General features: G+C 49.1%; 1 protein-coding gene across 3 annotated transcripts in view; it reads left to right on the top strand.

The window, feature by feature from the left end:
* LOC115158931 (mitochondrial import receptor subunit TOM70) overlaps window positions 1-23,160 on the top strand; it is a 41,915-nt gene that overhangs the window by 15,993 nt on the left and 2,762 nt on the right. For all 3 annotated transcript variants that reach the window (XR_003868786.1, XR_003868785.1, XM_029708374.1), the window contains exons 5-11: window positions 7,223-7,371; window positions 7,744-7,951; window positions 16,569-16,703; window positions 17,963-18,070; window positions 21,154-21,270; window positions 21,407-21,504; window positions 22,611-22,733. Coding sequence is in view for 1 of the 3 variants with exons in the window: in XM_029708374.1 (XP_029564234.1) it covers window positions 7,223-7,371; window positions 7,744-7,951; window positions 16,569-16,703; window positions 17,963-18,070; window positions 21,154-21,270; window positions 21,407-21,504; window positions 22,611-22,733 (938 nt within the window). In the remaining 2 variants the exon portion in view is untranslated. The remainder of the gene's footprint in view (window positions 1-7,222; window positions 7,372-7,743; window positions 7,952-16,568; window positions 16,704-17,962; window positions 18,071-21,153; window positions 21,271-21,406; window positions 21,505-22,610; window positions 22,734-23,160) is intronic.

Genomic DNA, 23,160 nt, shown 5'->3' with positions numbered 1-23,160 from the left:
TTTGCTAGATCCCGTAAAGGCAACTCCAAAAGCCCACGGAGGTTGTGAAATATGAACGAGACATGCTTTTGAAAATAGGATTCATATTTTCTATTTGTATCATGAAGGTAAGACCCTATGCATTTACATTTACATTTAAGTCATTTAGCAGACGCTCTTATCCAGAGCGACTTTCAAATTGGTGCATTCACCTTATGATATCCAGTGGCACAACCACTTTACAATAGTGCATCTAAATCTTTTAAGGGGGGGGGGGGGTTAGAAGGATTACTTTATCCTATCCCAGGTATTCCTTAAAGAGGCGGGGTTTCAGGTGTCTCCGGAAGGTGGTGATTGACTCCGCTGTCCTGGCGTCGTGAGGGAGCTTGTTCCACCATTGGGGTGCCAGAGCAGCGAACAGTTTTGACTGGGCTGAGCGGGAGCTGTGCTTCCTCAGAGGTAGGGAGGCGAGCAGGCCAGAGGTGGATGAACGCAGTGCCCTTGTTTGGGTGTAGGGCCTGATCAGAGCCTGAAGGTACGGAGGTGCCGTTCCCCTCACAGCTCCGTAGGCAAGCACCATGGTCTTGTAGCGGATGCGAGCTTCAACTGGAAGCCAGTGGAGAGAGCGGAGGAGCGGGGTGACGTGAGAGAACTTGGGAAGGTTGAACACCAGACGGGCTGCGGCATTCTGGATGAGTTGTAGGGGTTTAATGGCACAGGCAGGGAGCCCAGCCAACAGCGAGTTGCAGTAATCCAGACGGGAGATGACAAGTGCCTGGATTAGGACCTGCGCCGCTTCCTGTGTGAGGCAGGGTCGTACTCTGCGAATGTTGTAGAGCATGAACCTACAGGATCGGGTCACCGCCTTGATGTTAGTGGAGAACGACAGGGTGTTGTCCAGGATCACGCCAAGGTTCTTAGCACTCTGGGAGGAGGACACAAGGGAGTTGTCAACCGTGATGGCGAGATCATGGAACGGGCAGTCCTTCCCCGGGAGGAAGAGCAGCTCCGTCTTGCCGAGGTTCAGCTTGAGGTGGTGATCCGTCATCCACACTGATATGTCTGCCAGACATGCAGAGATGCGATTCGCCACCTGGTTATCAGAAGGGGGAAAGGAGAAGATTAATTGTGTGTCGTCTGCATAGCAATGATAGGAGAGACCATGTGAGGATATGACAGAGCCAAGTGACTTGGTGTATAGCGAGAATAGGAGAGGGCCTAGAACAGAGCCCTGGGGGACACCAGTGGTGAGAGCACGTGGTGCGGAGACAGATTCTCGCCACGCCACCTGGTAGGAGCGACCTGTCAGGTAGGACGCAATCCAAGCGTGGGCTGCGCCGGAGATGCCCAGCTCGGAGAGGGTGGAGAGGAGGATCTGATGGTTCACAGTATCAAAGGCAGCAGATAGGTCTAGAAGGATGAGAGCAGAGGAGAGAGAGTTAGCTTTAGCAGTGCGGAGAGCCTCCGTGACACAGAGAAGAGCAGTCTCAGTTGAATGCCCAGTCTTGAAACCTGACTGATTAGGATCAAGAAGGTCATTCTGAGAGAGATAGCAGGAGAGCTGGCCAAGGACGGCATGTTCAAGAGTTTTGGAGAGAAAAGAAAGAAGGGATACTGGTCTGTAGTTGTTGACATCGGAGGGATCGAGTGTAGGTTTTTTCAGAAGGGGTGCAACTCTCGCTCTCTTGAAGACGGAAGGGACGTAGCCAGCGGTCAAGGATGAGTTGATGAGCGAGGTGAGGTAGGGGAGAAGGTCTCCGGAAATGGTCTGGAGAAGAGAGGAGGGGATAGGGTCAAGTGGGCAGGTTGTTGGGCGGCCGGCCGTCACAAGACGCGAGATTCATCTGGAGAGAGAGGGGAGAAAGAGGTCAAAGCACAGGGTAGGGCAGTGTGAGCAGGACCAGCGGTGTCGTTTGACTTAGCAAACGAGGATCGGATATCGTCAACCTTCTTTTCAAAATGGTTGACGAAGTCATCCGCAGAGAGGGAGGAGGGGGGGAGGGGGAGGAGGATTCAGGAGGGAGGAGAAGGTAGCAAAGAGCTTCCTAGGGTTAGAGGCAGATGCTTGGAATTTAGAGTGGTAGAAAGTGGCTTTAGCAGCAGAGACAGAAGAGGAGAATGTAGAGAGGAGGGAGTGAAAGGATGCCAGGTCCGCAGGGAGGCGAGTTTTCCTCCATTTCCGCTCGGCTGCCCGGAGCCCTGTTCTGTGAGCTCGCAGTGAGTCGTCGAGCCACGGAGCAGGAGGGGAGGACCGAGCCGGCCTGGAGGATAGGGGACAGAGAAAATCAAAGGATGCAGAAAGGGAGGAGAGGAGGGTTGAGGAGGCAGAATCAGGAGATAGGTTCGAGAAGGTTTGAGCAGAGAGAAGAGATGATAGGATGGAAGAGGAGAGAGTAGCGGGAGAGAGAAAGCGAAGGTTGGGACGGTGCAATACCATCCGAGTAGGGGCAGAGTGAGAAGTGTTGGATGAGAGCGAGAGGGAAAAGGATACAAGGTAGGGGTCGGAGACTTGGAGGGGAGTTGCAATGAGATTAGTGGAAGAACAGCATCTAGTAAAGATGAGGTCAAGCGTATTGCCTGCCTTGTGAGTAGGGGGGGAAGGTGAGAGGGTGAGGTCAAAAGAGGAGAGGAGTGGAAAGAAGGAGGCAGAGAGGAATGAGTCGAAGGTAGACGTGGGGAGGTTAAAGTCACCCAGAACTGTGAGAGGTGATCCATCCTCAGGAAAGGAACTTATCAAGGCGTCAAGCTCATTGATGAACTCTCCAAGGGAACCTGGAGGGCGATAAATGATAAGGATGTTAAGCTTGAAAGGGCTGGTAACTGTGACAGCATGGAATTCAAATGAGGAGATAGACAGATGGGTCAGGGGAGAAAGAGAGAATGTCCACTTGGGAGAGATGAGGATTCCTGTGCCACCACCCTGCTGGCTCGATGCTCTAGGGGTATGCGAGAACACGTGGGCAGACGAGGAGAGAGCAGTAGGAGTAGCAGTGTTTTCTGTGGTAATCCATGTTTCCGTCAGCGCCAGGAAGTCTAGGGACTGGAGGGTAGCATAGGCTGAGATGAACTCAGCCTTGTTGGCCGCAGACCGGCAGTTCCAGAGGCTGCCGGAGACCTGGAACTCCACGTGGGTCGTGCGCGCTGGGACCACCAGGTTAGAGTGGCAGCGGCCACGCGGTGTGAAGCGTTTGTATGGCCTGTGCAGAGGGGAGAGAACAGGGATAGACAGACACATAGTTGACAAGCTACAGAAGAGGCTACGCTAATGCAAAGGAGATTGGAATGACAAGTGGACTACACGTCTCGAATGTTCAGAAAGTTAAGCTTACGTTGCGAAAATCGTATTGACTAAAATGACGAAAATGATACAGTACTGCTGGCTGGTGGAGTAGGCTAGCTAGCAGTGGCTGCGTTGTTGACTTTGTTAGAACGTGTAGCTGGCTAGGTAACCTCGATAGTTTCAGTACTACACCTTATCATGATACAAAAACAACTTTGTAGCTAGCTAACAACACTAATCAAGACGTTCCTTTGTAATGTATTTAGTTTCTACAATGCTGCTCGTTGGTAATAGTTGGCTAGGTTTGGAAAAAATGGCGTCGCGGGGACGGAAATAGCTGGCTAGCTAACCTCGATAATTACTAAACTACACAATTATCAAGCTATGACAAAGACAACTATGTAGCTAGCTAGCTAACACTGCACTAGTCAAATCGTTCCGTTGTAATGTATTAGTATCTACAGCGCTGCTAGTCGGTAACGGTTGGCTAGCTAGCAGTGGGTTGTCCACTTGCCTTTTCCCTAACACCGCAGGATGGGGGTAGGAGAGAGATGAAATGGGGGGTAGGAAAGAGATTAAATGGGGGTAGGAGAGAGGTGAAATGGGGGTAGGAGAGAGGTGAAATGGGGGTAGGAGAGAGGTGAAATGGGGGTAGGAGAGAGGTGAAATGGGGGTAGGAGAGAGATGAAATGGGGGTAGGAGAGAGATGAAATGGGGGTAGGAAAGAGATGAAATGGGGGTAGGAGAGAGATGAAATGGGGGTAGGAAAGAGATGAAATGGGGGTAGGAGAGATGAAATGGGGATAACAAAGCAGAGTGGGGGGTAGGAAAGGGATGAAATGGGGGTAGGAGAGAGGTGAAATGGGGGTAGGAGAGAGGTGAAATGGGGGTAGGAGAGAGAGGTAAAATGGGGGTAGGAGAGAGAGGTGAAATGGGGGTAGGAGAGAGATGAAATGGGGGTAGGAGAGAGAGGTGAAATGGGGGTAGGAGAGAGATGAAATGGGGGTAGGAGAGAGATGAAATGGGGGTAGGAGAGAGATGAAATGGGGGTAGGAAAGCAGAGTGGGGGTAAGAGAGGGATGAAATGGGGGTAGGAAAGCAGAGTGGGGGTAGGAGAGGGATGAAATGGGGGTAGGAGAGAGATGAAATGGGGGTAGGAAAGCAGAGTGGGGGTAGGAGAGGGATGAAATGGGGGTAGGAGGGAGATGAAATGGGGGTAGGAGAGAGATGAAATGGGGGTAGGAAAGGGATGAAATGTGGATAACAAAGCAGAGTGGGGGGTAGGAAAGGGATGAAATGGGGGTAGGAGAGAGATGAAATGGGGGGTAGGAAAGAGATTAAATGGGGGTAGGAGAGAGGTGAAATGGGGGGAGGTGAAATGGGGGTAGGAGAGAGGTGAAATGGGGGTAGGAGAGAGGTGAAATGGGGGTAGGAGAGAGATGAAATGGGGGTAGGAGAGAGATGAAATGGGGGTAGGAAAGAGATGAAATGGGGGTAGGAGGGATGAAATGGGGATAACAAAGCAGAGTGGGGGGTAGGAAAGGGATGAAATGGGGGTAGGAGAGAGGTGAAATGGGGGTAGGAGAGAGAGGTGAAATGGGGGTAGGAGAGAGATGAAATGGGGGGTAGGAGAGAGAGGTGAAATGGGGGTAGGAGAGAGATGAAATGGGGGTAGGAGAGAGAGGTGAAATGGGGGTAGGAGAGAGATGAAATGGGGGTAGGAGAGAGATGAAATGGGGGTAGGAGAGAAATGAAATGGGGGTAGGAAAGCAGAGTGGGGGTAGGAGAGGGATGAAATGGGGGTAGGAAAGCAGAGTGGGGGTAGGAGGAGGATGAAATGGGGGTAGGAGAGGGATGAAATGGGGGTAGGAGGGAGATGAAATGGGGGTAGGAGAGAGATGAAATGGGGGTAGGAAAGGGATGAAATGTGGATAACAAAGCAGAGTGGGGGGGTAGGAAAGGGATGAAATGGGGGTAGGAGAGAGATGAAATGGGGGTAGGAAAGAGATGAAATGGGGGTAGGAGAGAGATGAAATGGGGGTAGGGGAGAGATGAAATGGGGGTAGGAGAGAGATGAAATGGGGGTAGGAGAAAGATGAAATGGGGGTAGGAGAGAGATGAAATGGGGGTAGGAAAGCAGAGTGGGGTAGGAGGGAGATGAAATAGGGGTAGGAGAGAGATGAAATGAGATGAAATGGGGGTAGAAAAGCAGAGTGGGGTAGGAGAGAGATGAAATGGGGGTAGGAAAGAGATGAAATGGGGATAACAAAGCAGAGTGGGGGTAGGAAAGGGATGAAATGGGGGTAGGAGTGAGATGAAATGGGGGTAGGGGAGAGATGAAATGGGGGTAGGAGAGAGATGAAATGGGGGTAGGAGAAAGATGAAATGGGGGTAGGAGAGAGATGAAATGGGGGTAGGAAAGCAGAGTGGGGTAGGAGGGAGATGAAATAGGGGTAGGAGAGAGATGAAATGAGATGAAATGGGGGTAGAAAAGCAGAGTGGGGTAGGAGAGAGATGAAATGGGGGTAGGAAAGAGATGAAATGTGGATAACAAAGCAGAGTGGAGGGTAGGAAAGAGATGAAATGGGGGTAGGAAAGGGATGAAATGGGGGTAGGAAAGGGATGAAATGGGGGTAGGAAAGAGATGAAATGGGGGTAGGGGAGAGATGAAATGGGGGTAGGAAAGAGATTAAATGGGGGTAGGAAAGAGATGAAATGAGATGAAATGGGGGTAGGGGAGAGATGAAATGAGATGAAATGGGGGTAGGAGAGAGATGAAATGGGGGTAGGAAAGAGATGAAATGGGGGTAGGAGAGAGATGAAATGAGATGAAATGGGGGTAGGGGAGAGATGAAATGAGATGAAATGGGGGTAGGAGAGAGATGAAACGTGGATATCAAAGCATGGGCTTGGGCTCTGTTTCTAAATACCACCTTTTTTTAAATTTTTATATGACAGCGGTTCCCCACGTTCCCATGACAGAATATTTGATGTATTTTGTTCCATTATATTCTTACTATAAAACATATGTACGTGGACTGTGATCGGGTTGGTGTGTTGGTTCTGTTCAATGAACAAAATAACAAACTGTTGATTTGATTTGGATGGCGCAGCAATGGCTGCACAGACCCGTACCATGGGCCTAATTCAACTAAAAAATATTACATTTTACATTTTTAGTCATTTAGCAGACACTCTTATCCAGAGCGACTTACAGTAGTGAATGCGTACATTTCATACATTTTTTTCCGTACTGGTCCCTCCGTGGGAATCGAACCCACAACCCTGGCGTTGCGAACACCACCCTGGCGTTGCGAACACCACCCTGGCGTTGCGAACACCCTGCTCTACCACCTGAGCCACACGGGACATAATCTGTTCTAGTCTTTTAAAAAATACATTTAAAATATATATATATATAATTCTTGCCCTAAATGAATGAATGAATGAATAATGGATTAATTTTTGATGGTGTATATTCTGGATTTATTAAAATAGAGAGCCAACCACATTTACTACCACTTTATCCCCCGGCATGCATACCAGAGGTCAAAGAGGTGGGCCTGTTTATAAGTGGGTCATATAAACAATAACCTCCTTTAAAAAAAAAAAAAAATGCCGTAAATACTTTGAAAGCAGAACAAGTCTCCTCCCTCTCTTTCATTTACATTTACGTCATTTAGCAGACGCTCTTATCCAAAGCGACTTACAAATTGGTGCATTCACCTTATGATATCCAGTGGAACAACCACTTTACAATAGTACATCTATATCTTTTAGGGGGGGGGGGATTAGAAGGATTACTTTATCCTATCCCAGGTATTCCTTAAAGAGGTGGGGTTTCAGGTGTCTCCGGAAGGTGGTGATTGACTCCACTGTCCTGGCGTCGTGAGGGAGCTTGTTCCACCATTGGGGTGCCAGAGCAGCGAACAGTTTTGACTTTCCATCTCTCTCTCTCTCCAGAACCGGGACCCCCTGATGCCGTCTCCTCAGTTCATCAAGTCCTACTTCAGCTCCTTCACCGACGACGTAATCAGCCAGCCGCTTCAGAAGGGCGAGAAGAAGGACGAGGACAAGGACAACGAGGGCGAGGCCGCAGAGGTCACAGAAAGGTCAGAAGTCACTGTGTGACGTCACTTCCTGTATGTTGCTCTGGGGGGAAAAAAAGGCCTGCCTAACTACTAGGGATCGATCTCAATTCGTACGATTCGTCCCGTCTACTCGGCTGCTTGTCAACCTTATTGGAGGAGAAGGTCCACGGTCCCTCCCCTCAGGCCTTCTTGTCCAATGGGTTTTGAGAATGTGAGGACCGAGGATTGATAGGAATTGAGGAAAGATCCTAATATGTCACACCTGTCCCCCTATCCCTCTTTCCCCCTGTTTTACTGTCCCCCTGTTCTCCCTCTGTCCATATCCCTGGTTACCTGAAGGCCAAGCAGTACATTAACCCTGTCCTTAACCTCTAACCTCTGTCCTGTCCATAGTTCTGGTTACCTGAAGGCCAAGCAGTACATGGAGGAGGAGAACTATGATAAGATCATCAGTGAGTGCACTAAGGAGGTGGAGTCTGGGGGCCGGTACATTGCTGAGGCCCTGTTGCTACGGGCAACCTTCTACCTCCTGATTGGCAACGCCACCGGCGCCCAGCCCGACCTGGACCGGGTCATTAACATGGAGGACGCCAACATCAAGGTAGTTTTTTTCCCCATTTTAATTTGTCACATGTACAAGTACAATGAAATATTAGCCCTACCCAACAAGTACAGTAGTCAATATCAAAATAGTATAAAACTACACTGAATAAAAAATATAAACGCTACAATTTCAAAGGTTATTCTTACTTACAGTTCATAGAAGGAAATCAGTCAATTGAAATAAATTCATTAGGTCTTAATCTATGGATTTCACATGACTGGTGGTCTGTATCTGGTGTGACCACCATTTTGTCTCATGCAGCGCGACACATCTCCTTCACATAGAGTTGATCAGGCTGTTGATTGTGGCCTGTTGAATGTTGTCCCCAACTCCTCTTAAATGGCTGTGTGAAGTTTCTGGATATTGGCGGGAACTGGAACATGCTGTCGTACACATTATGCAGGTCAACACCTTAATTAAACACAAAAAAAAAATTATTGGAGCACGCTAACGCATTTCGATACAGATTGCAACGCGCCTTTTTGAGTTTGAGGCTCAAACTAAAATCTGTTTGGTACGAACGAAAAGCCCGATTCGTACTTTCGATGTGGGTGACCAAGTTTTTGTTTTGTTGCCCGTTCTGGGCTCACCGGGTGGTCTGAATGGTTATGGGTCTGAATTAACCTCTCTTGGGCTAGCGTCCCACCCACGGTTCACACTATTCAACAGCCAGTGAAAAATCAGAGCACCAAATTCAAAACAACAAAATATCAAAATTCAAAGTTCTCAAACATACGACTATTTTACACCATTTTAAAGGTACACTTCTCCTTAATGTAACCACATTGTCCGATTTCAAAAAAGCTTTACGGCGAAAGCATAAAGTTAGATTATGTTAGGACAGGTACAACACAAGAAAAACCACACAGCCAAAAAACAGGTCACAAAAAACAGAAATTCATCTAAAATTAAGCACTAACCTTTGACGATCTTCATCAGATGGCACTCATAGGACTTCATGTTACACAATACATGTATGTTTTGTTCGATAAAGTTCATATTTATATTCAAAAACAGCATTTTACATTGGCGCGTGATGTTCAGAAAATATTTTGCCTCCAATACTGCCGGTGAATCAGCACAACAATTTACAAAAATACTCATCATAAACGTTGACAGAATATTAAACTGTTATTCAAAGAATTATTGATAAACATCTCCTTTATGCTAACGCTGTGACAGATTTCAAAACAGATACCCGCCATTTTGGAGTCATCTAAAATCAGAAATAGCATTAGAAATATTCACTTACCTTTGATGATCTTCATCAGAAGGCTCTTCCAGGAATCCCAGGTCCACAATAAATGTTGTTTTGTTCCTTGTTGTTAGCGCGTTCAGTAAGCTACTCCAAATGTAGGAAGCGCGCCCAAAATTTCACGACGAAAAGTTTAAAAAAAAGTTATATTTACGTTCATTGAAACATGTCAAACGTTGTATAGCATCAATCTTTAGGGCCTTTTTAACATAAAACTTCAATAATATTCCAACCGGGCGATTCCAATGTCTTGAAAAACGTTTTGGAACACAGATACCTCATCACGTGAATGCGCACCACAAAACTAATGTCATTTTCTGAGTCACCAACTTCCCGGCCTTCTTGTTCGCTCTCTGTTCACTGAAAAAGCCTGAAACTCGGTTCTAAAGACTGTTGACATCTAGTGGAAGCCTTAGGAAGTGCAAAATGAACCCTAAGTCACTGTGTGTTAGATTTGATTTGATTTTGATTTTATTACTGTGTGTTAGATAGGCAATGACTTGAAAAGACTACAAGAACCAGATTTCCCACTTCCTGGTTGGATTTTTCTCAGGTTTTTGCCTGCCATATGAGTTCTGTTATACTCACAGACACCATTCAAACAGTTTTAGAAACTGCAGAGTGTTTTCTATCCAAATCTACTAATAATATGCATATTCTATTTCCTGGGCCAGAGTAGTAGGCCGTTTTAATTTGGGTACGTTTTTCATCCGGCCGTGAAAATACTGCCCCCAACCCAAGAGAGGTTAATAACTGTTATAGTCTACCACCATCTGAATGGTTATGGGTCTGAATGGTTATGGGTCTGAATGGTTATGGGTCTGAATGGTTATGGGTCTGAATTAATAACTGTTATAGTCTACCACCATCTGAATGGTTATGGGTCTGAATGGTTATGGGTCTGAATGGTTATGGGTCTGAATGGTTATGGGTCTGAATGGTTATGGGTCTGAATGGTTATGGGTCTGAATGGTTATGGGTCTGAATTAATAACTGTTATAGTCTACCACCATCTGAATGGTTATGGGTCTGAATGGTTATGGGTCTGAATGGTTATGGGTTTGAATGGTTATGGGTCTGAATTAATAACTGTTATAGTCTACCACCATCTGAATGGTTATGGGTCTGAATGGTTATGGGTCTGAATGGTTATGGGTCTGAATGGTTATGGGTCTGAATGGTTATGGGTCTGAATGGTTATGGGTCTGAATGGTTATGGGTCTGAATGGTTGTGGGTCTGAATGGTTATGGGTCTGAATGGTTATGGGTCTGAATTAATAACTGTTATAGTCTACCACCATCTGGTTATGGGTCTGAATGGTTATGGGTCTGAATGGTTATGGGTCTGAATGGTTATGGGTCTGAATGGTTATGGGTCTGAATTAATAACTGTTATAGTCTACCACCATCTGAATGGTTATGGGTCTGAATGCTTATGGGTCTGAATGGTTATGGGTCTGAATGGTTACGGGTCTGAACCATCGTGTGTTCACTCTTCCAAATTCCCTGTGAGTTCTGTTGGCTGCTGTATTTAATGTTCAGTTCAACGCTTACTTCCCTCTTCGGATAGTCTATTGGTACAAGAAATGATGTCCAGCCAGCTATTCTAGTCTAGCTTTTTCTGCACGGGACTCCTCGAGCTAAGGAGCGTTTTGTAAGGAGGCCAGCGGAGTTCAGGTGCTTGGGTATTGCTCAAGAGAGGCTATAAGTTAGGAGCTTATTATGCATAACCCATCATTTAATTATCTAAATATAAGGCTAATACTGCATTGAATGTATTACCTTTAAGAGGTAAGCTAGGACATATATATATATATATATATATATATATATATATATATATATATATATATGGGACTATATATCTATCTAGAACAGAATCATCTATTTTGGATGGTTGATGAAGAGAGAGAGAGACTGCACTGATTTTAAAGCAATGATACTCGAGTGATAGGCTTTTTTTAAAACTCTGTAGCCAGGCCAGCCGAGTGGCACAGCGGTCTAAAGGCACTGCATTGCCGGGAGACCCATTAAGTGGCGCACAATTGGCCCAGCATCGTCCGGGTTAGGGGAGGGTTTGACCCAGTATCGTCCGGGTTAGGGGAGGGTTTGTCCCAGCATCGTCCGGGATAGGGGAGGATTTGGCCCAGCATCGTCAGGGTTAGGGGAGGGTTTGTCCCAGCATCGTCCGGGATAGGGGAGGGTTTGGCCCAGCATCGTCCAGGTTAGGGGAGGGTTTGGCCCAGCATCGTCCGGGATAGGGGAGGGTTTGGCCCAGCATCGTCCGGGTTAGGGGAGGGTTTGGCCCAGCATCGTCCGGGTTAGGGGAGGGTTTGGCCGGCAGGGATGTCCTTGTCTCATCGCTCTCTACCGTCTCCTGTAGCAGGAGATGGTCTTTCTGTCCCCACCTACCATGAGATGGTCTGTCTGTCTCTACCTGCCCTGAAGGGTCTGTCTGTCTGTCCTCACCTACCCTGAGGTGGTCTGTCTGTCTGTCCCACCTACCCTGAGGTGGTCTGTCTGTCTGTCCCACCTACCCTGAAATGGTCTGTCTGTCCCCACCTACCCTGAGATGGTCTGTCTGTCCCTACCTACCCTGAGATGGTCTGTCTGTCCCTACCTACCCTGAGATGGTCTGTCTGTCCCCACCTACCCTGAGTTGGTCTGTCTGTCTGTCCCCACCTACCCTGAGGTGGTCTGTCTGTCTGTCCCAACTACCCTGAGGTGGTCTGTCTGTCTGTCCCTACCTACCCTGAGGTGGTCTGTCTGTCCTTACCTACCCTGAGTGGTCTGTCTGTCATAACTACCCTGAGTGGTCTGTCTGTCCCTACCTACCCTGAGATGGTCTGTCTGTCTGTCTGTCATACCTACCCTGAGTGGTCTGTCTGTCCCTACCTACCCTGAGTTGGTCTGTCTGTCTGTCTGTCATACCTACCCTGAGTGGTCTGTCTGTCATACCTACCCTGAGGTGGTCTGTCTGTCTGTCCCACCTACCCTGAGGTGGTCTGTCTGTCATAACTACCCTGAGTGGTCTGTCTGTCCCTACCTACCCTGAGATGGTCTGTCTGTCTGTCTGTCATACCTACCCTGAGTGGTCTGTCTGTCCCTACCTACCCTGAGTTGGTCTGTCTGTCTGTCTGTCATACCTACCCTGAGTGGTCTGTCTGTCATACCTACCCTGAGGTGGTCTGTCTGTCTGTCCCACCTACCCTGAGGTGGTCTGTCTGTCTGTCTGTGCCTATCTACCCTGAGGTGGTCTGTCTGTCCCCACCTACCCTGAGTGGTCTGTCTGTCCCTACCTACCCTGAGGTGGTCTGTCTGTCTGTCATACCTACCCTGAGGTGGTCTGTCTGTCTGTGCCTACCTACCCTGAGGTGGTCTGTCTGTCCCCACCTACCTACCCTGAGATGGTCTGTCTGTCTGTCCCCACCTACCCTGAGGTGGTCTGTCTGTCTGTGTCTACCTACCCTGAGGTGGTCTGTCTGTCCCCACCTATCTACCCTGATGGTCTGTCTGTCTGTCCTCAACTACCCTGTGATGGTCTGTCTGTCCCCACCTACCCTAAGATGGTCTGTCTGTCCCCACCTACCCTGAGATGGTCTGTCTGTCCCCACCTACCATGAGGTGGTCCGTCTGTCCCCACCTACCCTGAGGTGGTCTGTCTGTCTGTCCCTACCTACCCTGAGGTGGTCTGTCTGTCTGTCCCTACCTACCCTGAGGTGGTCTGTCTGTCCCCACCTACCCTGAGGTGGTCTGTCTGTCTGTCCCTATCTACCCTGAGTGGTCTGTCTGTCTGTCATACCTACCCTGAGTAGTCTGTCTGTCCCTACCTACCCTGAGTGGGCTGTCTGTCCCCACCTACCCTGAGATGGTCTATCTGTCTGTCCCTACCTACCCTGAGGTGGTCTGTCCCTACCTACCCTGAGTGGTCTGTCTGTCCCACCTACCCTGAGGTGGTCTGTCTGTCTGTCTGTCTGTCCCTACCTACCCTGAGGTGGTCTGTCTCTGTCCCTACCTACCCTGAGTGGTCTGTCTGTCTGTCTGTCTGTCTGTCATACCTACCCTGAGTGGTCTGTCTGTCCCCACCTACCCTGAGGCGGTCTGTCTGTCCCCACCTACCCTGAGTGGTCTGTCTGTCCCTACCTACCCTGAGGTGGTCTGTCTGTCTGTCATACCTACCCTGAGGTGGTCTGTCTGTCTGTCATACCTACCCTGAGGTGGTCTGTCTGTCTGTGCCTATCTACCCTGAGGTGGTCTGTCTGTCCCCACCCACCTACCCTGAGATGGTCTGTCTGTCTGTCCCCACCTACCCTGAGGTGGTCTGTCTGTCTGTGTCTACCTACCCTGAGGTGGTCTGTCTGTCCCCACCTATCTACCCTGATGGTCTGTCTGTCCCCACCTATCTACCCTGATGGTCTGTCTGTCCCCACCTACCCTGAGATGGTCTGTCTGTCCCCATCTACCCTGAGATGGTCTGTCGCACCTACCCTGAGATGGTCTGTCTGTCCCCACCTACCATGAGGTGGTCCGTCTGTCCCCACCTACCCTGAGGTGGTCTGTCTGTTCCCACCTACCCTGAGGTGGTCTGTCTGTCTGTCCCTACCTACCCTGAGGTGGTCTGTCTGTCCTCACCTACCCTGAGGTGGTCTGTCTGTCCCCACCTACCCTGAGGTGGTCTGTCTGTCTGTCCCTATCTACCCTGAGTGGTCTGTCTGTCTGTCTGTCATACCTACCCTGAGTAGTCTGTCTGACCCTACCTACCCTGAGTGGGCTGTCTGTCCCCACCTACCCTGAGATGGTCTATCTGTCCCACCTACCCTGAGGTGGTCTGTCTGTCTGTCCCTACCTACCCTGAGGTGGTCTGTCTCTGTCCCTACCTACCCTGAGTGGTCTGTCTGTCCCCACCTACCCTGAGGCGGTCTGTCTGTCCCCACCTACCCTGAGTGGTCTGTCTGTCCCTACCTACCCTGAGGTGGTCTGTCTGTCTGTCATACCTACCGTGAGGTGGTCTGTCTGTCTGTGCCTACCTACCCTGAGAGGGTCTGTCTGTCCCCACCCACCTACCCTGAGATGGTCTGTCTGTCTGTCCCCACCTACCCTGAGGTGGTCTGTCTGTCTGTGTCTACCTACCCTGAGGTGGTCTGTCTGTCCCCACCTATCTACCCTGATGGTTTGTCTGTCTGTCCCCACCTACCCTGAGATGGTCTGTCTGTCCCCATCTACCCTGAGATGGTCTGTCGCACCTACCCTGAGATGGTCTGTCTGTCCCTACCTACCCTGAGATGGTCTATCTGTCCCCACCTACCCTGAGATGGTCTGTCTGTCTGTCCCCACCTACCCTGAGGTGGTCTGTCTGTCCCCACCTACCCTGAGGTGGTCTGTCTGTCCCCACCTACCTTGAGTTGGTCTGTCTGTCTGTCTGTCCCTACCTACCCTGAGATGGTCTGTCTGTGTCTACCTACCCTGAGTGTTGATTCATCATCAGAGGCCGTAGAGAAGCCAGATTTAGACATCGCATATAATTTAACAGTTCTATTTCACGCCGTGCTGTTCATATAAATAATGTATTATAATTTACGGGTTTCTCTAAGTTATTTATCCCGGGAAAAGGGAGTGGTTTTGGGCGGTAAATCTGTGTTACCTGGTTCCTGCCATTCAACCCTAAACATCCCTTCATAAGCTCCAGTAATACCAGGTAGATGTACTGATAAAAGACCTCTGTCCTGGGACTGCAGCTCCAGTAATACCAGGTAGATGTACTGATAACAGACCTCTGTCCTGGGACTGCAGCTCCAGTAATACCAGGTAGATGTACTGATAACAGACCTCTGTCCTGGGACTGCAGCTCCAGTAATACCAGGTAGATGTACTGATAACAGACCTCTGTCCTGGGACTGCAGCTCCAGTAATACCAGGTAGATGTACTGATAACAGACCTCTGTCCTGGGACTGCAGCTCCAGTAATACCAGGTAGATGTACTGATAACAGACCTCTGTCCTGGGACTGCAGCTCCAGTAATACCAGGTAGATGTACTGATAACAGACCTCTGTCCTGGGACTGCAGCTCCAGTAATACCAGGTAGATGTACTGATAACAGACCTCTGTCCTGGGACTGCAGCTCCAATAATACCAGGTAGTTGTACTGATAACAGACCTCTGTCCTGGGACTGCAGCTCCAGTAATACCAGGTAGATGTACTGATAACAGACCTCTGTCCTGGGACTGCAGCTCCAGTAATACCAGGTAGATGTACTGATAACAGACCTCTGTCCTGGGACTGCAGCTCCAGTAATACCAGGTAGATGTACTGATAACAGACCTCTGTCCTGGGACTGCAGCTCCAGTAATACCAGGTAGATGTACTGATAACAGACCTCTGTCCTGGGACTGCAGCTCCAGTAATACCAGGTAGATGTACTGATAACAGACCTCTGTCCTGGGACTGCAGCTCCAGTAATACCAGGTAGATGTACTGATAACAGACCTCTGTCCTGGGACTGCAGCTCCAATAATACCAGGTAGATGTACTGATAACAGACCTCTGTCCTGGGACTGCAGCTCCAGTAATACCAGGTAGATGTACTGATAACAGACCTCTGTCCTGGGACTGCAGCTCCAGTAATACCAGGTAGATGTACTGATAACAGACCTCTGTCCTGGGACTGCAGCTCCAGTAATACCAGGTAGATGTACTGATAACAGACCTCTGTCCTGGGACTGCAGCTCCAGTAATACCAGGTAGATGTACTGATAACAGACCTCTGTCCTGGGACTGCAGCTCCAGTAATACCAGGTAGATGTACTGATAACAGACCTCTGTCCTGGGACTGCAGCTCCAGTAATACCAGGTAGATGTACTGATAACAGACCTCTGTCCTGGGACTGCAGCTCCAATAATACCAGGTAGATGTACTGATAACAGACCTCTGTCCTGGGACTGCAGCTCCAGTAATACCAGGTAGATGTACTGATAACAGACCTCTGTCCTGGGACTGCAGCTCCAGTAATACCAGGTAGATGTACTGATAACAGACCTCTGTCCTGGGACTGCAGCTCCAGTAATACCAGGTAGATGTACTGATAACAGACCTCTGTCCTGGGACTGCAGCTCCAGTAATACCAGGTAGATGTACTGATAACAGACCTCTGTCCTGGGACTGCAGCTCCAGTAATACCAGGTAGATGTACTGATAACAGACCTCTGTCCTGGGACTGCAGCTCCAATGCTCTGACTGAAGCCCTGTTTTTGTCCCGTCTCTGTCCTGGGACTGCAGCTGAGGGCCAATGCTCTGACTGAAACCCTGTCTCTGTCCCGTCTCTGTCCTGTCTCTGTCCCGTCTCTGTCCTCGTACTGCAGCTGAGGGCCAATGCTCTGATCAAGCGTGGCAGTATGTACATGCAGCAGCAGCAGCCTATGATGTCAACACAGGACTTCAACATGGCGGCTGAGATCGACACGAGCAACGCAGACGTCTACCATCACCGGGGACAGGTAGGGCTGTCTCTATCGCTCTCCCTTATGGTCCTGCCCAGACGTCTACCACCACCGGGGACAGGTAGGACTGTCTCTATCGCTCTCCCTTATGGCCCTGCCCAGACGTCTACCACCACCGGGGACAGGTAGGGCTGTCTCTATCGCTCTCCCTTATGGCCCTGCCCAGACGTCTACCACCACCGGGGACAGGTAGGGCTGTCTCTATCGCTCTCCCTTATGGCCCTGCCCAGATGTCTACCACCATCGGGGACAGGTAGGGCTGTCTCTATCGCTCCCCCTTATGGTCCTGCCCAGACGTCTACCACCATCGGGGACAGGTAGGGCTGTCTCTATCGCTCTCCCTTATTGTCCTGCCCAGACGTCTACCACCACCGGGGACAGGTAGGGCTGTCTCTATCGCTCTCCCTTATGGCCCTGCCCAGACGTCTACCACCATCGGGGACAGGTAGGGCTGTCTCTATCGCTCTCCCTTATGGTCCTGCCCAGACGTCTACCACCACCGGGGACAGGTAGGGCTGTCTCTATCGCTCTCCCTTATGGTCCTGCCCAGACGTCTACCACCATCGGGGACAGGTAGGGCTGTCTCTATCGCTCCCCCTTATGGTCCTGCCCAGACGTCTACCACCACCGGGGACAGGTAGGGCTGTCTCTATCGCTCTCCCTTATGGTCCTGCCCAGACGTCTACCACCATCGGGGACAGGTAGGGCTGTCTCTATCGCTCTCCCTTATGGTCCTGCCCAGATGGTTCCTTATGTAGGGCCCTACCCATAGGGCTCTGGGGCCCTACCCATAGGGCTCTGGGGCCCTACCCATAGGGCTCTGGGGCCCTACCCATAGGGCTCTGGTCTAAAGTAGTATACTACCCCATAGGGCTCTGGTCTAAAGTAGTGCCCTACCCCATAGGGCTCTGGTCTAAAGTAGTTCCCTACCCCATAGGGCTCTGGTCTAAAGTAGTTCCCTACCCCATAGGGCTCTGGTCTAAAGTAGTTCCCTACCCCATAGGGCTCTGGTCTAAAGTAGTTCCCTACCCCATAGGGCTCTGGTCTAAAGTAGTTCCCTACCCCATAGGGCTCTGGTCTAAAGTAGTTCCCTACCCCATAGGGCTCTGGTCTAAAGTAGTTCCCTACCCCATAGGGCTCTGGTCTAAAGTAGTTCCCTACCCCATAGGGCTCTGGTCTAAAGTAGTGCACTACCCCATAGGGCTCTGGTGATTGCCATTGGTTTACCCTAACGGACTGAAGTGTTTCCCCTTCAGTTAAAGATCCTTCTGGACCAGGTCGAGGAGGCCGTCGGAGACTTTGATGAGTGCATCCTGCTTAGACCTGACTCTGCTCTGGCACAGGCTCAGAAATGCTTCGCCCTGGTGAGTATGGATCAGGAGACTGGAGGTTTAGAGCTGTGTTAGGACAATACAGTGTTAGGACAATACAGTGTTAGGACAATACGCTCTACACGGTGTTAGGACAATACAGTGTTAGGACAATACGCTCTACACAGTGTTAGGACAATACGCTCTACACAGTGTTAGGACAATACAGTGTTAGGACAATACGCTCTACACAGTGTTAGGACAATACGCTCTACACAGTGTTAGGACAATACGCTCTACACAGTGTTAGGACAATATGCTCTACACAGTGTTAGGACAATACGCTCTACACAGTGTTAGGACAATACAGTGTTGGGACAATACGCTCTACACAGTGTTAGGACAATACGCTCTACACAGTGTTAGGACAATACAGTGTTAGGACAATACTGTGTTAGGACAATACAGTGTTAGGACAATACAGTGTTAGGATAATACGCTCTACACAGTGTTAGGACAATACGCTCTACACAGTGTTAGGACAATACGCTCTACACGGTGTTAGGACAACACGCTCTACACAGTGTTAGGACAATACGCTCTACACGGTGTTAGGACAATACAGTGTTAGGACAATACGCTCTACACAGTGTTAGGACAATACGCTCTACACAGTGTTAGGACAATACGCTCTACACGGTGTTAGGACAATACAGTGTTAGGACAATACGCTCTACACAGTGTTAGGACAATACGCTCTACACAGTGTTAGGACAATACAGTGTTAGGACAATACGCTCTACACAGTGTTAGGACAATACGCTCTACACGGTGTTAGGACAATACAGTGTTAGGACAATACAGTGTTAGGACAATACAGTGTTAGGACAATACGCTCTACACGGTGTTAGGACAATACAGTGTTAGGACAATACAGTGTTAGGACAATACGCTCTACACAGTGTTAGGACAATACGCTCTACACGGTGTTAGGACAATACAGTGTTAGGACAATACAGTGTTAGGACAATACGCTCTACACGGTGTTAGGACAATACAGTGTTAGGACAATACAGTGTTAGGACAATACGCTCTACACAGTGTTAGGACAAAACAGTGTTAGGACAATACGCTCTACACAGTGTTAGGACAATACGCTCTACACAGTGTTAGGACAATACAGTGTTGGGACAATACGCTCTACACAGTGTTAGGACAATACGGTCTACACAGTGTTAGGACAATACAGTGTTAGGACAATACGCTCTACACAGTGTTAGGACAATATGCTTTACATGGTGTTAGGACAATACGCTCAACACGGTGTTAGGACAATACAGTGTTAGGACAATACGCTCTACACGGTGTTAGGACAATACGCTCTACACAGTGTTAGGACAATACGCTCTACACAGTGTTAGGACAATACGCTCTACACAGTGTTAGGACAATACGCTCTACACAGTGTTAGGACAATACAGTGTTAGGACAATACGCTCTACACAGTGTTAGAACAATATGCTCTACACAGTGTTAGGACAATACAGTGTTAGGACAATACGCTCTACACAGTGTTAGAACAATATGATCTACACAGTGTTAGGACAATACAGTGTTAGGACAATACAGTGTTAGGACAATACGCTCTACACAGTGTTAGGACAATACGCTCTACACAGTGTTAGGACAATACAGTGTTAGGACAATACGCTCTACACAGTGTTAGGACAATACGCTCTACACAGTGTTAGGACAATACGCTCTACACGGTGTTAGGACAATACGCTCTACACAGTGTTAGGACAATACAGTGTTAGGACAATACACTCTACACAGTGTTAGGACAATACAGTGTTAGGACAATGTGCTCTACACAGTGTTAGGACAATACGCTCTACACGGTGTTAGGACAATACGCTCTACACGGTGTTAGGACAATACGCTCTAGACAGTGTTAGGACAATACGCTCTACACAGTGTTAGGACAATACGCTCTACACAGTGTTAGGACAATACAGTGTTGGGACAATACGCTCTACACAGTGTTAGGACAATACGCTCTACACAGTGTTAGGACAATACACTCTACACGGTGTTAGGACAATACAGTGTTAGGACAATACGCTCTACACAGTGTTAGGACAATACAGTGTTAGGACAATACACTCTACACAGTGTTAGGACAATACAGTGTTAGGACAATATGCTCTACACAGTGTTAGGACAATACGCTCTACACGGTGTTAGGACAATACGCTCTACACGGTGTTAGGACAACACGCTCTACACGGTGTTAGGACAATACGCTCTACACAGTGTTAGGACAATACACTCTACACAGTGTTAGGACAATACAGTGTTAGGACAATACGCTCTACACAGTGTTAGGACAATACGCTCTACACAGTGTTAGGACAATACAGTGTTGGGACAATACGCTCTACACAGTGTTAGGACAATACGCTCTACACAGTGTTAGGACAATACGCTCTACACAGTGTTAGGACAATACGCTCTACACAGTGTTAGGACAATACGCTCTACACAGTGTTAGGACAATATGCTCTACACAGTGTTAGGACAATACAGTGTTAGGACAATACAGTGTTAGGACAATACAGTGTTAGGGCAATACACTCTACACAGTGTTTGGACAATACGAGGTCTGGCCTGGCCTGGCGGATGAGGTCTGGCCTGGCCTGGCGGATGAGGTCTGGCCTGGCCTGGCGGATGAGGTCTGGCCTGGCCTGGCGGATGAGGCCTGGCCTGGCGGATGAGGTCTGGCCTGGTCTGGCGGATGAGGCCTGGCCTGGCGGATGAGGTCTGGCCTGGCGAATGAGGTCAGGGTTAGAGATCTGCAACAAGCTCATATAGGCCGATTTCAGTTGTTTCATATTCCAAATATCCTGCAGTAAACTATGCTAACGTTCAGAAGTTTGAAACTAGGTTTCTGGCCATTTTGAGCCCGTAATCGGAAATGGGATACCTAGCTCAGGTTGGTGCAGTATGGAGTATAGCTCTCTAAGTTTGGTGCAGTATGGTGCAGTATGGTTGGTGCAGTATGGCGTATACTAAATGTGTGCTGATTATAGTTTAACCAGCTAGTCTGTGAGTCTCTCGTGCTAATTTCCCTCCAGTACAGACAGGCGTACACTGGCAACAGCCAGTCCCAGGTGCAGACGGCCATGGACGGCTTCGAGGACGTCATCAGGAGATTCCCTAAGTGTGCCGAGGGGTACGCCTTGTACGCTCAGGTAAACGTCTCGCCTGTCTGGCACACTAACGTAACCCTGACGTCTCACTTGCGGTACATCGTGTCTGGTTGTCTCAAAACGAGCTGGAGTATGTGAATCACCCTGAACCATTTCTCCTTTGTCTCTCTGCGTTCAGGCTTTGACTGACCAGCAGCAGTTTGGCAAGGCGGATCAGATGTACAACAAGTGTATAGACCTGGAGCCAGACAACGCTACAACATACGTCCACAAGGGGTGAGTTAGTCGGACAACGCTACAACACACGTCCACAAGGGGTGAGTTAGTCGGACAACGCTACAACACACGTCCACAAGGGGTGAGTTAGTCGGACAACGCTACAACGCACGTCCACAAGGGGTGAGTTAGTCGGACAACGCTACAACACACGTCCACAAGGGGTGAGTTAGTCGGACAACGCACGTCCACAAGGGGTGAGTTAGTCGGACAACGCTACAACACACGTCCACAAGGGGTGAGTTAGTCGGACAACGCTACAACACACGTCCACAAGGGGTGAGTTAGTCGGACAACGCTACAACGCATGTCCACAAGGGGTGAGTTAGTCGGACAACGCTACAACACACGTCCACAAGGGGTGAGTTAGTCGGACAACGCACGTCCACAAGGGGTGAGTTTGTCGGACAACGCACGTCCACAAGGGGTGAGTTAGTCGGACAACGCACGTCCACAAGGGGTGAGTTAGTCGGACAACGCACGTCCACAAGGGGTGAGTTAGTCGGACAACGCTACAACACACGTCCACAAGGGGTGAGTTAGTCGGACAACGCTACAACGCACGTCCACAAGGGGTGAGTTAGTCGGACAACGCACGTCCACAAGGGGTGAGTTAGTCGGACAATGCTACAACACACGTCCACAAGGGGTGAGTTAGTCGGACAACGCTACAACACACGTCCACAAGGGGTGAGTTAGTCGGACAACGCTACAACACACGTCCACAAGGGGTGAGTTAGTCGGACAACGCTACAACGCACGTCCACAAGGAGTGAGTTAGTCGGACAACGCTACAACACACGTCCACAAGGGGTGAGTTAGTCGGACAACGCACGTCCACAAGGGGTGAGTTAGTCGGACAACGCACGTCCACAAGGGGTGAGTTAGTCGGACAACGCACGTCCACAAGGGGTGAGTTAGTCGGACAACGCTACAACACACGTCCACAAGGGGTGAGTTAGTCGGACAACGCTACAACACACGTCCACAAGGGGTGAGTTAGTCGGACAACGCACGTCCACAAGGGGTGAGTTAGTCGGACAACGCTACAGCAGACGTTCTGTGTGGGGCCCAGCCAGTTGTCAATTCCTCTCTTTTGTATTCAGGTTATTGCAGCTCCAGTGGAAGCAGGACTTGGACCTGGGCCTGGACCTCATCAGCAAGGCCATCGAGATTGACAATAAATGTGACTTTGCCTACGAAACCATGGGAACTATCGAAGTTCAAAGGTTAAGCTCAATCATTTTTTAAATATCGTCCAGTAATAAACAATTAACACAGACTTTGGAGTTTGGTTTAAAAGGCACGAGATAACTGATGTTTAGGTTTTATATGCCGATGCACATTACAATATACACTGGGTGGACAAAGCATTAGACGGATCAGGTGAATCCAGGTGGAAGCTATGATCCCTTATTGATGTTCACCTGTTAAATCCACTTCAATCAGTGTAGATGAAGGGGAGGAGACGGGTTAAATAATGATTTTTAAGCCTTGAGATATGGATTGTGTATGTGTGTGTGCCATTCAGAGGGTGAATGGGCAAGACAAAACTGTCTTTGAACGGGGGGGTATGGTAGTAGGTGCCAGGCTCACCGGTTTGTGTCAAGAACTGCAACGCTGCTGGGTTTTTTCACGCTCAACAGTTTCCTGTGT

This window comes from Salmo trutta, chromosome 22 (assembly GCF_901001165.1).
Source record: "Salmo trutta chromosome 22, fSalTru1.1, whole genome shotgun sequence".
Lineage (NCBI taxonomy): Eukaryota > Metazoa > Chordata > Actinopteri > Salmoniformes > Salmonidae > Salmo > Salmo trutta.
The sequence above is the reverse complement of the archived record's forward strand: the minus strand, read 5'-3'. Positions and strand labels throughout refer to the sequence as shown.